The sequence below is a fragment of the Trachemys scripta genome, chromosome 2, assembly GCF_013100865.1.
Source record: "Trachemys scripta elegans isolate TJP31775 chromosome 2, CAS_Tse_1.0, whole genome shotgun sequence".
Lineage (NCBI taxonomy): Eukaryota > Metazoa > Chordata > Testudines > Emydidae > Trachemys > Trachemys scripta.
This window is the reverse complement of record NC_048299.1, coordinates 120,789,219-120,806,011: the sequence shown is the minus strand read 5'-3', so window position 1 is coordinate 120,806,011 and position 16,793 is coordinate 120,789,219. Positions and strand designations below refer to the sequence as shown.

The window sequence follows — 16,793 nt, the reverse complement described above, 5'->3', positions numbered from 1 at the left end:
TCCTCTATGTGGACCAGCACTAGAGGGGGGTGAGACAGACTGCCTATAATTTTCACAGATATTTCTCGACAGCAGAAAAATTGTAAGACTCAGACAATCTTAGGTTACATTCTAGGCTTTGGATGGGAGTGAGGCTTTAGTGGTCACAGACCCTCCACAAGCTTGATCCCTTTTGCCTCACCCCCTCCGACCTGCCCCTGTGCTATATCTTCCCCACCCCTGACTCCTTGCCTACCTAGTCCCATTCCTTTGCCTCCCCACTCCCAGTCTCCACTCTTCAGGCTGTGCTTCTCATCCCAGTCTCCCTCCCTCTAGGCTAGCTGTCTGAAACCTAACCCCCCAACTACCAGTCTCTCCCCATTCCTATACCCAGTCCTTCCCTTGCACCCAAGATCCTTTTCAGATCTTTCTCTCCTCCCCCCAACCATTTCCCCCTTCACTAATTCCTAGTCCCAGTCTCCCTCCTCCATCCCTCATGCAATTTCAGTGTTTATCCACCAACCCTAGCCAAATGGTTCCCAGTCATCCTCGCATTTCTCTCATTGGCTCCCAGTCTCCTTGTCCAGCCATTCCCAGTATTTTCCTCATCCAGCCCCCAGTTCCAGTTTTTCTCCCCACCTTTCAGTCCCAGTTTCTGTGCTGTCTGGGTACTAACAGTGGGGTAACTGACAACACAGGAGAGACAGACTCTCTACTCTCAGTTCCAGTGCCTGGCCCCATGCTTGCCCAGAGCAGCTATGAGCAGCAATTACAGGAAATGTCCCTCCGAGTCACCTTAGCCCTGAGTTGGAGCATCCTCAGTGGCTATGTAGGGATGGTATATAAACAGTCTGGTTACACGTAGAAACTGTGAGGAGATGGAGCATGCTTAGTGAGGTCAAAATCTTTGTAGATTTTAGCTGTTAAACACCAACAAGTCTGTACTAAGCATGTGCAAACTGATATTTCAGAAGCTTATATCTTGGCCAAATATGATAAGGTTTTTGGAGGAATGGCAGAAGGCATATGCTTGATACAAAGGCAACTCCACTTGCCAAATTTCAAGTCCTTGCTCCAAAGCATGGAGGTGGTTCAGAGAAAAGGTTGCCAGATTTTGTTTCAACAGTAGCGAAACAATGTTCTCTGAAATGTTCTTTGAAATGCCTCAGTTTTGCTTGACATTTCCCTCCAAAAATAAGGGCCAGGCAGACACATCACATGGAAAAATTTAACCAAACAGCCAAATAATTAAGATTCGCAGTCATCTGAAAACAGGGTCTTATCATGGGAACCTTAATAATAGGGGGTGTTATAATCCCCACTTATAATAAAAAAAGTATTTAAAAGATATAATTTATTGGGCTGTCAAGTGATTAAAAAAGTTAATCACAATTAATTGCGCTGTTAAACAATAGAATACCATTTATTTTAAATATTTTTGGATGTTTACTGCATTTTCAAATATATTAATTTAAATTACAATACAGAATACGTGTACAGTGCTCATTTTATATTTATTTTTATTACAAATATTTGCACTGTAAAAAAACAAAAATATTGTATTTTTCAATTCACCTCATACAAGTACTGTAGTGCAATCTCTTTATCATGAAAGTTAAACTTACAAATGTAGAATTATGTAAAAAAAACTGTATTCAAAAATAAAACAATGTAAAACTTTAGAGCCCATAAGTCCACTCAGTCCTACTTCTTGGTCAGCCAATCGCTCAGACAAACAAGGTTGGTTACAATTTGCAGGAGATAATGCTGCCTGCTTCTTGTTTACAATGTCACCTGAAAGTGAGAACAGGTGTTTGCATGGCACTGTTGTAGCTGGCGTTGCAAGATAGTTACGTGCCAGATGCGCTAAAGATTCATATGTCCCTTCATGCTTCAACCACCATTCCAGAGGACATGTCCATGCTGTGTGGACTGACGCATGTTCATTTTCATCATCTGAGTCAGATGCCACCAGCAGAAGGTTGTTTTTATTTATTTATTTATTTTGGTTCTGTAGTTTCTGCAGCAGTGCATTTCTCTTTTAAGATTTCTAAAATTTGCTCCACACCTCGTCCCTCTCAGATTTTGGAAGGCACTTCAGATTCTTAAACTTTGGGTTGAGTGCTGTAGCTATTTTTAAAATCTCACACTGGTACCATATTTACGTTTTGTCAAATCTGCTGTGAAAGTGTTCTTAAACGAACATGTGCTGGGTCATCATCCAAGACTGCTATAACATGAAATATATGCAGAATTCGGGTAAAACAGAGCAGGAGACATACAATTCTCCCCCCAAGGAATACAGTCACAAATTTAATTGACGCTTTTTTTTTTTTTAAACGAGGATCATCAGCCTGGAAGCATGTCCTCTGGAATGGTGGCTGAAGCATGAAGGGGAATACAAATGTTTAGCATATCTGGCATATAAATACCTTGCAATGCCAGCTACAAAAGTGCCATGCGAATGCCTGTTCTCACTATCAGGTGACATTGTAAATAAGAAGCATGCAGCAGTTTCTCCTGTCAATGTAAACAAACTTGTTTGTTTTAGCGATTGGCAGAATAAGAAGTAGGACTGAGTGGACTTGTACTCTAATGTTTTACACTGTTTTGTTTTTGAGTGCAGTTATGTAACCCCCAAAATGTGCATTTGTAAGTTACACTTTCACAATAAAGAGATTGCTCTTTAGTACTTGTATGAGGTGAACTGAAAAACACTATTTCTTTTGTTTATCATTTTTACAGTGCATATATTTATAATCCAAAATAATATAAAGTGAGCGCTGTGCACTTTGTATTCTGTGTTGTAATTGAAATCAATATTGAAAATGTAGAAAAACATCCAAAAATATTTAATAAAATTTCACTTGGTATTCTATTGTTTTAAGTGTGATTAATCGCAATTAATTTTTTTTAACCACAATTAATTTTTTTGAGTTAATCGTGAGAGTTAACTGCGATTGACAGCGCTAATAATTTATTAAGATGTTTTCTATCACCAGCTTAACCACTTTGTGCATTGTGCCCCTTTCCCTTAGCTTAAAAGACAAACTGACTAAAGGTATGTCTACACAGCAGCTGGGAGCGTGCTTCCCAGCACAGGTAAACAGACACACACTAGTTCTGATCAAGCTAGCATACTAAAAATAGCAACATGGCTGAGGCAGAACGAGTGGTAGCTCAGTCTGGCCACCTGAGTACAAACCTGCCTGACCCCTGGGTACATACTCAGGTGGCTAACCCAGGATGCCATGGCCATGTTATTTTTAGCAGGCTAGCTCAAGCAGAGCTAGTGCATGTCTGTCTATCTATTCTGGGAAGCACCCTCCCAGCTGCAATCTAGACATGCTCTTAGGGTATTTCTACACTACAAGTGCTAAAGCAGCACAGCTACAGCTGCACTACTATAGTGCAGACACTTACTACAGCAAAGGAAGGGGATCCTTCATCAATGTAAATCAACCTCTCCAAGAAGCGCTAGCTAGATCAACAGAAGAATTGTTCCATCGACCTAGCACTTTCTATATGGGGGTTAGGTCGGCATAGCTATGTCACTCAGGATATGGAGTTTTCACACCCCTGAGAGATTTAGCTATGCCAATGTAAATTCCTACATTGCATTGGGTGCGGATTTTTTCACAGCCCTGAGTGATGTAGTTAAGCTGACCTAATTTTTTAGTGTAGACCAGCCCTAAAAGGATTAACTGTTCAGGACAGGAACCATGCCTCCCTTGTGTTTACACAATGCCTAGCATTGTAATGAAAATACTACATAATAACAATAATTATAATTTTCAAAAGTTTGGATACCTTGATTTCTTTTCGTTTGCTGTCTTCATCTGCTTCATGTTCTACCACTCCCTGAGTCAGATTGGTATAATTTGCTAGCTTATTAAGAAGAGATGATACCATGGGGTTGCTATCCATTTCTTCCTGTTGGGATTTTGAAAAATGTTAATATACAGCAATATTTAATAGTAAATAAAAAACACATTTTAAAACGTTAGCCATTTCATGTCAGGTTTTTTAAATGTTCACATGTCAAATGCTGATTAATTGTAATACAGTACCTACCACCACAAAATCTAGCCAATTATTTACTAGCAAAACTTCTGAAGCTTCTTTGGGTGTACAGTGTGTACAATGCCACATAATAAAAATTGAGACACTTTGTTTCCTAATTCAGAGTATTTTATATTAGGTGATTGGGGGGGAAATGGACAATTACATTTTGTTCAATTAATGGAAAATTTAATTCCTATTTGGAAATTTATCTTCCTACATCAGTCTGCAATGAACTATTAGGTAACTATCCCACAAAGACAGCTCACTGAATAAAAGTTTTGGTCCCAAATTCCTCCCCCTAATATATATAACTCTGCTTTAACATTTCTTTGTTTTGTAAATGAAGTTTTATTTTACATAACAGAGTTTTCTTCTCACGGTATACTTCTGGGAGAAGAAAAACCCTATATTCAATAGTTAAAAACACAGGACTCTTCAGAGAAGGTCTTGCTAAAAAAAACCCAAAAGAATATTAGCTTAAAATTAAAAACAAAACAAAAAATCACAAAAACTTATGAAAACCAGAATATGCAAATTTAAGGTGCTACTTCATACAAAGCACAGCCACACAACCTAAAATTGGCCTTTTTACTTGCCAGCATCTTAATTTATTTTTCTTTTGGGAATGGGGAATATTTGTCTAAACTCAGGAAAATAATTGTTGGTAATCCTCTACTGAATTTGTGAAGAGGTAAATTGGTGAAGAGATAAATAACGACAAGGACAGATCAGTTGTACAGAGTGATCCAGATTGTATGGTAAACTGGTTCAATGAGCTTTAATACATCTAAATGCAAGGTTAGTCATCTAAGAACCAAGAATATAGGTCACACTTATTAGATGGGGGACTGTATGCTGAAAAGCAGTGATTCAGAAAAGGACTTGGGGGTCATGGTGGATAATCAACTGAATATAGGATTGGCAGTATGCTATTGGGGCTAAAAAAAGCAAATGAATTCTTTGAATGTATAAGCAGGAGATTATAGTGTTTCAGAAGTAGGGAGGTGTTGTTACCACTGTATATGGCATAAATGAGAATTCTACTTGAAAAATGTGTCCAGATCTGGTGCCCACCATTGAAAAAAGGATAACAAACTGAAAAGGGTTCAAATAGGTTACAATAATTATTTGAGGCTTGAAAAATATTCCTTAGAAGGAGAGACTAGACAGGCTCGATCTATTCAGCTTAATTAAGTAAAGTTTAAGGGTTATTTGATCTCAAACTGGAAGTACATATACAGGGAAAAGTTTTTTAAAAGGATATGGCTCTATCAAACACAGACACAAAAAGTTTGAATGTTAAAAGAATAAGCTAAACTAATTCAGGCTAGAAATAAGATATATATAGTGATGGTAATTTAGAATCATAGAAGAATGGGTTGGAAGAGACCTCATGAGGTCATCTAGTCCAACCCCCTTCTCAAAGCAGGACCAACCCCAACTAAATCATCCCAGCCAGGGCTTTGTTAAGCTGGGCCTTAATAACCTCTAAGGATAGAGATTCCACCACCTCCCTAGCTAACCCATTCCAGTGCTTCACCAGCCTCCTAGTGAAATAGTGTTTCCTAATATACAACCTAGAACTCCCCCACTGCAATTTGAGACCATTGCTCCTGGTTCTGTCAACTGCCTTCACTGAGAACAACCTAGCTCTATCCTCTTTGGAACCCTCCTTCAGGTAGTTGAAGGCTGCTATCAAATCCCTCCTCTCCCACTCTTCTCCTCTGCAGACTAAATAAGCCCAATTCCCTCAGCCTCTCTCATAAATCATGTGCCTCAGCCCCCTGATCATTTTTGTTGCCCTCGGCTGGACTCTCTCCAATTTGTTCACATCCTTTCTGTAGTGGGGGGCCCAAAACTGGATGCAATACTCCAGATGTGGCCTCACCAATGCCAAATAGAGGGGAATAATCACTTCCCTTGATCTTCTGGCAACGCTTCTACTAATGCAGCCCAATATGCCATTAGCCTTCTTGGCAACAAGGGCACACTGTTGACTCATATCCAGATTCTCGTCCACTGTAATCCGAAGGTCCTTTACTGCAGAACTACCGCTTAGCCAGTCGGTCCCCAGCCTGTAGCAGTGCATGGGATTCTTCCATCCTAAGTGCAGGACTCTGCACTTGTCCTTGTTGAACCTCATCAGATTTCTTTTGGCCCAATCCTCCAATTTGTTTAGGTCACTCTGGACCCTAGCCCTACCTTCCAGTGTATCTACTTTTCTCCCCCAGCTTAGTGTCATCCACAAACTTGCTAAGGGTGCAATCCATCCCATCATCCAGATAATTAATGAAGATGTTGAACACAACCAGCCGCAGGACCGACCCCTGGGGCACTTCACTTGATACTGGCTGCCAACTAGACATTGAGCCTTTAATCGCTATCCGTTGAGCCCGATGATCTAGCCAGCTTTCTATCCATCTTATAGTCCATTCATGCAATCCATACTTTTTTAACTTGCTAGCAAGAATACTGTGGGAGACCATATCAAAAGCTTTGCTAAAGTCAAGGTATAATGTCAGGGTGATTGAAGTCTACAGGAGAACCAGGGCCCGGGATCTGGCAACTTCTGTTAGTTGTCCAAAGAAAGCCTCATCTACCTCATTCTCCTGGTCTGGTGGTCTACCGAAGATGTCCACCCCAACATCAGCACTGTTGCTCTCACCTCTAAACATAACTAAAAGACTCTCAACAGGCTTTTCTCCAGTTTCATACTGGAGCGCTGAGAAATCATACTGCTCTCTTACATACAGTGTAAATCTTCCACCTTTTCTCCCCCCCCCTGTCCTTCCTGAACAGTTTATACCATCCATGACAGTGCTCCAGTCATGTGAATTACTCCACCAAGTCTCCATTATTCCAGTCACATCATAGTTCTGTTACTATGCCAGGGCTTCCAATTCTTCCTGCTTGTTTCCCAAGTTTCTTGTTTCATGTACAGGCACCTACAATAACGAGCCAATTCCCCTACTTTCTCAGTATGAATCAGGAGGCCTCTCCAGTTGCAACCTCCTCCTTGTGTTTCCTACTGGTATCCCACTTCCCCACTTACCTCAGGGCTTAGGTCTCCATCATCCGGTGAAAGCTCTCCTCACTAGGTGAGCAAGCCTGCCTGCGAAGATGCTCTCTGTTAGGTAGATCCCATCTCTTCCTAGCAATCCTCCTTCCTGGAGCAACATCCCATAGTTGAAGAATCCAAAGCCCTCTCTCCGACACCACCTGTGTAACCACGCATTTACTTCCACAATTCGATGGTCCCTACCTGGGCCTTTTCCTTCAACAGGGAGGATGGATGAGAACACAACTTGTGCCTCAAACTCCTTTATCCTTCTTCCCAGAGCCACATAGTTTGCAGTGACCCACTCAAGGTCATTCTTGGCAGTATCATGGGTGCCCACATGGAGAAGTAGGAAGGGGTAGCAGTCCAAAGGCTTGATCAGTCTCAGCAGACATCCTGAATTCTAGCTCCAGGCAAGGAGCACACTTTTGGAGTTTCCTGGTCGGTACGGCAGATGGAGGACTCCATCCCCCTTAGCAGGGAGTCCCTGACCACCACCACCCGTCTCCTCTTAGGAATGGTGGTCGGGGAACCCCCATCCCTAGGACAATGAATCCCATGCCTTCTGGTCAATAGGGTCTCCTTCTGATCCCTTCCCTCAGATGACTCTTCCAAACCATTCTCCTCCGTAGTACCTGTGCAGAGAGCCTGAAAACAGTTTCTTAGCTCTATCTGCACTGGGAGTACATGGATTCTCCTCTTTCTTCTTCTGGAGGTCGCATGCTGCCAATTTTCTTCCCCATTCTGCACTGCCCTCTCTGATTCTTCAGCATGCTGTGCCTGCAGTGCCAAATGCTGACTTCTATCCAGAAAGTCTTCATTTTCTCTGATGCAACATAGGGTTGATACTTGGGTCTCTAGTCCTTTAACCTTCTCCTCCATTGGAACAACTTACCATCACTTGCCCATTACTTGAACTCTTTAAATCAAGATTGAATGTCTTTCTAAAAGATTCTGTATCTCAAAACTGAAGTTATAAGCTTGAGACAGGAATCACTATGTGAAATGCTATAGCCTACATATGTAGGAGGTCAGACTAGAATAGATGAACCTAACAATCTTAAAATTCTATGAATCTACGAAATGCTAGTCTCTTTAATTATCAATCTTTAACTGAAAACAAAGTAGAGGTAGCTCATTGAGCTCAGTGCAATCTCTGTCAAACAATGGATCCTATATCAATGTTTCCATCCAGGCCACACTGAGAGTATTAATGATTTGTAAGAGTATGAATTGGATTTATGGAGGGCATACAGAAAATGAAATAGTAAGGAAGCAGATTGGGCTGCTAAGTAAACGTCATTTCTAAGAGCCCTACAATCCAATGTCCCTTTGATGCATTAAAGCTGTTTAGTGAGGCCTCGGACACAGCAATAAGGTAAGCTTCAAACCAGATCAAACTCCCTATAGCAGCATTTTTTTCCTCTCTTTCCTTGGGGCAAGAGCTATAAAAAGACAATAGTATGGATCAAAAGCAGCCCTTTTGCTCATTCGCTTCCTCTACAGGGCAAAGGATTAATTCTTGGTATCCTCCTGAAGTTCCAAACATAAGCAGTTTCTTTAGCTCCTTCTCCAGTAAACAAAAGCTAGCCAATCTATATCTTCTCTCTTATTGGGAACAGGTTTGAAAGACTACACCCAGTGTGGACTAAAACTACTGAGGATAAATTGTATTTTATATGATACAATGTGGCTACTTTTCACATTTCATGTTCCTTCCTTAATTTTCTTTGCGCTCTCCCAATAGACATCTCTTTGGGACTCCTTCAATATCTTCTTCACTGTGTGCAATTTCACCTGTCCCACCTTGAGAGGGTACCTATTTCAGATTTACTGGGCCAAGGTATTCAAAGATAGAATCCTAAAATGAGGAATTTAAATCCATAAATAAGTGACCTGGTTTTTAAAAATGCAAAGCACTCAGTAGCTTCCATTGAAGTTAATGGAAGTCTACATATGGATTTAGAAGCCTAATTTTAGAATCCTATGTTTGAAAACCATAGCCCTGGATTCCCAAAAGGGGATGGGCACACACTCCCAGATCTAGACTGATCTCCTTTATAATGAGCAGTAAGATTCTGGGTGGAGCACCTCTCTCAATCAATAGAGGGGTAGCCGTGTTAGTCTGAATCTGTAAAAAGCAACAGAGGGTCCTGTGGCACCTTTAAGACTAACAGAAGTATTGGAGCATAAGCTTTCGTGGGTGAATGCCCACTTCATCAGACACAAGTAATGGAAATTTCCAGAGGCAGGTATAAATCAGTATGGAGATAATGAGGTTAGTTCAAATCAGGGAGGGTGAGGTGCTCTGCTAGCAGTTGAGGTGTGAACACCAAGGGAGGAGAAACTGCTTCTGTAGTTGGATAGCCATTCACAGTGTTTGTTTAATCCTGATCTGATGGTGTCAAATTTGCAAATGAACTGGAGCTCAGCAGCTTCTCTTTGGAGTCTGGTCCTGAAGTTTTTTTTGCTGTAAGATGGCTACCTTTACATCTGTTATTGTGTGGACAGGGAGGTTGAAGTGTTCTCCTACAGGTTTTTGTATATTGCCATTCCTGATATCTGACTTGGGTCCATTTATCCTCTTGCGTAGTGACTGTCCAGTTTGGCCAATGTACATAGCAGAGGGGCACTGCTGGCACATATAACATTGGTGGACGTGCAGGTGAATGAGCCGGTGATGTTGTAGCTGATCTGGTTAGGTCCTGTGATGGTGTCGCTGGTGTAGATATGTGGGCAGAGTTGGCATCGAGTTGGCCTGCCTCCCAAAGATCTGTGAAAGTGAGGGATCATTGTCCAGGATGGGTTGTAGATCACTGATTATACGTTTAAGCTGAGGACTGTAGGTGATGGCCAGTGGAGTTCTGTTGGTTTCTTTTTTGGGCCTGTCTTGTAGCAGGAGGCTTCTGGGTACACGTCTGGCTCTGTTGATTTGTTTCTTTATTTCCTTGTGTGGGTATCGTAGTTTTGAGAATGCTTGGTGAAGATCTTGTAGGTGTTGGTCTCTGTCTGAGGGGTTGGAGCAGATGTGGTTGTACCTCAGCGCTTGGCTGTAGATGATGGATCGTGTGGTGTGTCCGGGGTGGAAGCTGGAGGCATGAAGGTAGGCGTAGCAGTCGGTGGGTTTTCGGTACAGGGTGGTGTTAACGTGGCCATCGCTTATTTGTACTGTGATGTCTAGGAAGTGGACTTCCCGTGTAGATTGGTTCAGGCTGAGGTTGATGGTGGGGTGGAAACTGTTGAAATCATGGTGGAATTCTTCCAGGGTCTCCTTTCCATGGGTCCAGATGATGATGTCATCAATGTAGTGTAGGTAGAGAAGGGGTGTGAATGGACGAGAGCTGAGGAAGCATTGTTCCAGGTCAGCCATAAAAATGTTGGCATATTGTGGGGCCATGCGGTGCCGATGGCGGTGCCACTGGTCTGGAGGTATATATTGTCACCAAATTTGAAATAATTGTGCGTGAGGATTGTGACAATGCAGTTCTGGCGCAACCCAACTGAGAGTGCCAACTCAGGACAAATTGCTCAAACAGGGCAGTTACAGCCCAAGGCTGGGGTTTTTTCCACCTCTAAGGCAAACCAAACCAGCCAGACTAAGAGGACTTCGGTCTCACCCCACTGGCTAACCGCAAGTCTCACAAGCAATCTCCTTAGACACTCCAGTTTCACAGTATTACCAACAGTGCCACTCGTTATGGGGACAAATGGTTATGAAAACCAATACCCAAGTAAAAGAAAAAGGTTCTCCTGATCCCAAAGGACCAAGCCCCAGACCCAGGTCAATATACAAATCAGATCTTACCCACAAATCACGCTGTTGCCAGTCCTTTAGAATCTAAAATCTAAAGGTTTATTCATAAAAGGAAAAAGATAGAGATGAGAGTTAGAATTGGTATGTAATTGATTCGATTTAACAGTAATGGCAAAGTTTTTGGTTCAGGCTTGCCGCAGCGATAGAATAAACTGCAGGTTCAAATCAAGTCTCTGGAATACATCCCCTGCTGGGATGGGTCCTCAGTCCTTTGTTCAAAGCTTCAGCTTGTAGCAAAGCTCTTGCAGAGGTATGAAGCAGGATTGAAGACCCGATGGAGATGAGGCATCAGCCTTATATAGTCTTTTCCAGGTGTAAGAACACCTTTGTTCTTACTGTGGAAAATTACAGCAAAATGGAGTCTGGAGTCACATGGGCCAGTCCCTGCATACTTGGCTGAGTCTCAAGGCATATTTGTCTTCTCTCAATGGGTCCATTGTATAGCTGATGGTTCTTAATGGGCCATCAAGCAGGCTAGGCAGAGCTAATCTCAGCTTGTCTGGGATGTCACCCAGAAGCATAGCATAAATTTGCCATACAGACAGTATAGAGCCAATATTCATAACTTCAACTACAAAACTGATACACACATATAGACAGCATAATCATAACCAGTAAACCATAGCCTTGTCTTAGACACCCCATTTGACCCCTTTTATACAAGATCTGGGTGCCACTACAGGACCTTGGATGCAAAAATAATCTATATGGTCCCAGATTATATCAATAACGTCACAAGGATAAAGTCACAGAGCTCAGCAACAAGTTGTGCTGTGTCATCATCAGGGATACTGTTCCTGACAGCTTGTATTCCATCTGTGTGTGGGATGTTTGTGTAGAGAGCCTCTACATCCATGGTGGCTAGGATGGTGTTTTCTGGGAGGTCACCAATGAATTGTAGTTTTCTCAGGAAATCAGTGGTGTCACGGAGATAATGGGAGTGCTGGTGGCATAGGGTCTGAGTAGGGAGTCCACATATCCAGACAGTCCTTCAGTGAGAGTGTCAATGCCTGAGATGATGGGGTGTCCAGGATTTCCAGGTTTGTGGATCTTGGGTAGTAGATAGAATAACCCTGGTCGGGGCTCTAAGGTTATGTTGATTTGTTCCTGTGTTAGTGTAGGTAGTGTCCTGAGTAGATAGTGCAGTTTCTTAGTGTATTCCTCAGTGGGATCTGAGGAAAGTGGCCTGTAGAATTTGGTATTGGAGAGTTGTCTGGCAGCCTCCTTCTGGTAGTCAGACCTGTTCATGACGACAACAGCACCTCCTTTATCAGCCTCTTTGATGATAATGTCAGGGTGGTTTCTGAGGCTGTGGATGGCATTGCGTTCTGCACGACCTAGGTTATGAGGCAAGCGATGTTGTTTTTCCACAATTTCTGCCTGTGCACGTCGGCGGAAGCATTCTATGTATAGGTCCAGACTGTCATTTCGATCCTCAGGAGGAGTCCATGTGGAGTTCTTCTTCCTGTGTTGTTGGTGGGAGGGTATCAGTGCGCTGTTCACTGTTATCTTGGAAGTATTTTGAGTCGGAGGTGGCGAAAGTAGGCTTCCAGATCACTGCAGAACTGTATCATGTTCATGGGGGTGCTGGGGCAAAAAGAGAGTCCCCGAGATAGGACAGACTCTTCTGCTGGGTTGAGTGTGTAGCTGGATAAATTGACGATATTGCTGGGTGAGTTAGGGGTACCCCTGTTGTGGCCCCATGTGGCAGGTAGGATTTTAGACAGCTTACGGTCCTTTTTCCTTTGTAGAGAGGTGAAGTGTGTAATGTAGATCTCCTGTCTTATTTTAGTAAAGTCCATTTGTGTGGAGGGTTGGTTATTTATGAAAGTCTCCAGGTTGGAGAGTTCTTTTCTGATGTTTTTCTGTTTGCTGTATAGGATGCTGATCAGGTGGTTCCTCAGTTTCTTTGATAGGGTATGGCATAATCTCTCACTGTGGTCTGTGCAGTATGTAGATAGCAATGGATTTTTCACCTTCAGTCCATTTGGTATGATGTCCATCCGTTTGCATTTGAAAAGGAAGATATCTGTCTGTATTTGTGCAAGTTTCTTCAGGAGGTTGATAGATTTCCATTCCATATGGCTAAATGCAGTGCCTTGCATGGTGTCAAGTAACAGAGGGGTAGCTGTGTTAGTCTGAATCTGTGAAAAGCAACAGAGGGTCCTGTGGCACCTTTAAGACTAACAGAAGTATTGGAGCATAAGCTTTCGTGGGTGAATGCCCACTTCATTAGACACAAGTAATGGAAATTTCCAGAGGCAAGTATAAATCAGTATGGAGATAACGAGGTTAGTTCAATCAGGGAGGGTGAGGTGCTTTGCTAGCAGTTGATGTGTGGGCACCAAGGGAGGAGAAACTGTTTCTGTAGTTGGATAGCCATTCAGAGTCTTTGTTTAATCCTGATCTGATGGTGTCAAATTTACAAATGAACTGGAACTAAGCAGTTTCTCCTAGGAGTCTGGTCCAGAAGTTTTTTTGCTGTAACATCTGCTATTGTGTGGACAGGGAGGTTGAAGTGTTCTCCTACAGGGTTTTGTATATTGCCATTCCTGATATCTGACTTGTGTCCATTTATCCTCTTGCATAGTGACTGTCCAGTTTGGCCAATGTATATAGCAGAGGGGCATTGCTGGCACATGATGGCATATATAACATTGGTGGACGTGCAGATGAATGAGCCAGTGATGTTGTAGCTGATCTGGTTAGGTCCTGTGATGATGTTGCTGGTTTAGATATGCTGAGCTCCATCATATCTTGCAAATTTGACACCATCAGATCACGATTAAACAAAGACTGTGAATGGCTATCCAGCTACAGAAGCAGTTTCTCCTCCCTTGGTGTTCACACCTCACCCTCCCTGATTGAACTAACCTCGTTATCTCCATACTGATTTATACCTGCCTCTGGAAATTTCCATTACTTGCGTCTGATGAAGTGGGCATTCACCCACGAAAGCTTATGCTCCAATACTTCTGTTAGTCTTAAAGGTGCCACAGGACCCTCTGTTGCTTCTCTCAATCAAGAAAATCTAGAAATGTCTATTTCTATGAGCTACAAATCTCCAAAAAGCACATCTGAATGTCTCAATACATTATTTCCTCTTCAAATACCTGCAGTTCATAGTGGGGAACCTGTGTTTGCAAGAGGTGGCCCCTTCCTTTCGTCTACCTTTGGACTATAATTTGGATAGAAAGCTGGCCAGATCGTCGAGCTCAATGGGTAGTGATCAACGGCTCAATGTCTAGTTGCCAGCTGGTATCAAGTGGAGTGCCCCAGGGTTGGTCCTGGGGCCGGTTTTGTTCAATACTTCATTCATGATCTGGATGATGGAATGGATTGCACCCTTAGAAATTTCTCTGATGACACTAAGCTGGGGGGAGAGGTGGATATGCTGGAGGGTAGGGATAGGGTCCAGAGTGACCTAGACAAATTGGAGAATTGGGCCAAAAAAAATCTGATGAAGTTCAACAAGGACAAGTGCAGAGTCCTGCACTTAGGATGGAAGAATCCCATGCACTGCTACAGACTGGGGAATCGACTGGCTAAGCAGCAGTTCTGCAAAAAAGGAACCGGAGATTACAGCGAATGAGAAGCTGGATATAAGTCAGCAGTGTGCCCTTGTTGCCAAGAAGCTAACGGCATATTGGGCTGCATTAGTAGGAGCATTGCCAGCAGATTGAGGGAAGTGATTATTCCCCTCTATTTGGCACTGGTGAGGCCACATCTGGAGTATTGCATCCAGTTTTGGGCCCCCCACTACAGAAAGGATGTGAACAAATTGGAGAGAGTCCAGCCGAGGGCAACAAAAATGATAAGGGGCCTGGGGCACATGACTTACGAGGAGAGGCTGAGGGAACTGGGCTTGTTTAGTCTGCAGAAGAAAAAAGAGTGAGGGGGGATTTGATAGCAGACTTCAACTATCTGAAGCGGGGTTCCAAAGAGGATGGAGCTTGGCTGTTCTCAGTTTTGGCAGATGACAGAACAAGGAGCAATGGTCTCAAGTTGCAGTGGGGGGAGGTCTAGGTTGTATATTAGGAAACACGATTTCACTAGGAGGGTGGTGAAGCACTGGAATGGGTTACCTAGAGAGGTGGTGGAATCTCCATCCTTAGAGGTTTTTAAGGCCCGGCTTGACAAAACCCTGGCTATCATGAATTAGTTGGTGTTGGTCCTGCTTTGAGCAGGGGGTTGGACTAGATGACCTCATGAGGTCTCTTCCAACCCTAATCTTCTATGATTCTACCTTCAGTCCCTCAGGTCTCTAAGATAGCTATGATACTGATTCTGAAGGGTATCATACCCTGGATAACTGTCTCAATTGGTTATAATGCAGTTAGGTGGTCTGTGTCTGCCACAAACTAGCATCAGACATACCGGGAAAGACAAGGCTTACACCCATCTGAACAGTGTTTTCCATTTTCTAAGGCAAAGTACAAAGAACCAAAGGACTGGTATAGACTTAAGGTTTAAGACTTATAGGCCTGATGGAGTCTTGTATAGATACAGTTCAGTGGGCCATCTTGCATGCAAGACCTCTCCAGACTTTTTTTCATGTAGGACCACCTTCCAGGAATTCACCTTCACCTCTGCAGTTGTCTAGACACAAAGATGGAAAAACTGTATGAACCTGATCGATGGGAAACCTCTTTCCAAGATCCCAATGGGATCCCAACAGAGGTCAGCTTGACCATTTGTGGGCCCATGTGTAGTTTTCTATTCCTTTTTGAGGAAAACAATTCTTCATTGTAAAGAAGAGGAACACCAGCTGACTAGAATTACAAATAACTGGTGTCTCATTGCATTGTCTAGTGCCCCTATCAGTGACTACTACTTTCATAATCCATTCCACCAACTGCACTGCTGTGGCCTGTGTCAGTGAACAGGGTGAAAGACATGCAGCTCCCACCTGGGAACAGCCTTTTGGATCTTCCACTTGGTGCAGATTCAGAACCTAACAGTACAGGGGGGAAAAAACAAAAACAAAAAACAAAAAACAAAAAAAAAAAAAAAACATTCATGCCAACCATCTGAGTCAACAGACATTTGTGTCCAGAGGACTGTTCAGGTAACAGGAAAATAAAGGAAGATATGACCAACATGCTAATAGCCCTATATTAGTCTTACAAATCCTGGTTTTCTTATTGGAAGGAAATAAGAGTTTGACTTCATGATGCAGGGTCCAGCCTTTTATGAAAATCCAGATAAGTTCAAATTATGGCCTGGAACTTGTAAGGTATTTGTTTACCCCAATCAATCAATTGGTGGATACCTACTTCAGTTGAAGAAGGTTTCCACTTTCAATGTTTATTACTGCATTTGGCTTGTTTTCAAATCCTGGTACCTGGATTGAATCCTCAATTTTAAATATACATTAGGCAAACCTCTCAATTTTTTCCTTGATGGATACATTAAATTTCTGAGCCTCAGTACCTTAAAGGTTCATTTGGCAGCATAGGGAGTTCTTTGGGTGTTCTGTAGGAAGGACAGTCCAATATCACACCCTCATTTTCAGATTCATGAATACAGTGCCAACAAACCTTTGGCCACTGAAAGCTGTCAGCTGAAAGCTGAGTTTGATAATGATGCAGAAACCCTTGAAACCTCTATTTCTTTGGGGTATCTCTGCATATTCTCACATATGGGTGCCTGCATTATGGCTGATCCAGTACATTCTGAAAAGCTATGCCCATTGAGGCTTGCACAAATGTCACTTTGTGGCACCAAACATTTGGAATTTGAAGCTATGTGAGGGAGTATAAGCTGTAACCACTCTGCTTCTTTCTGAATACTAACTGCTGTGCACATTAGGGAACCTCAGAGTTAAGAACATGTTTGAGTCCGACATTTCCACTACAAAAATCATACCTGTATATA

The 16,793-nt window shown here is 42.6% G+C and overlaps 1 protein-coding gene across 1 annotated transcript in view; it reads right to left on the bottom strand.

The window, feature by feature from the left end:
- The window catches only part of SLC12A7 (solute carrier family 12 member 7), a 324,374-nt gene that overhangs the window by 151,138 nt on the left and 156,443 nt on the right, over nt 1-16,793 (bottom strand). Inside the window, exons 3-4 of the mRNA XM_034761495.1 lie at nt 3,790-3,912; nt 849-899 (exon numbers count right to left, since the gene is read on the bottom strand). Coding sequence (XP_034617386.1) covers nt 849-899; nt 3,790-3,912 — 174 coding nt within the window. The remainder of the gene's footprint in view (nt 1-848; nt 900-3,789; nt 3,913-16,793) is intronic.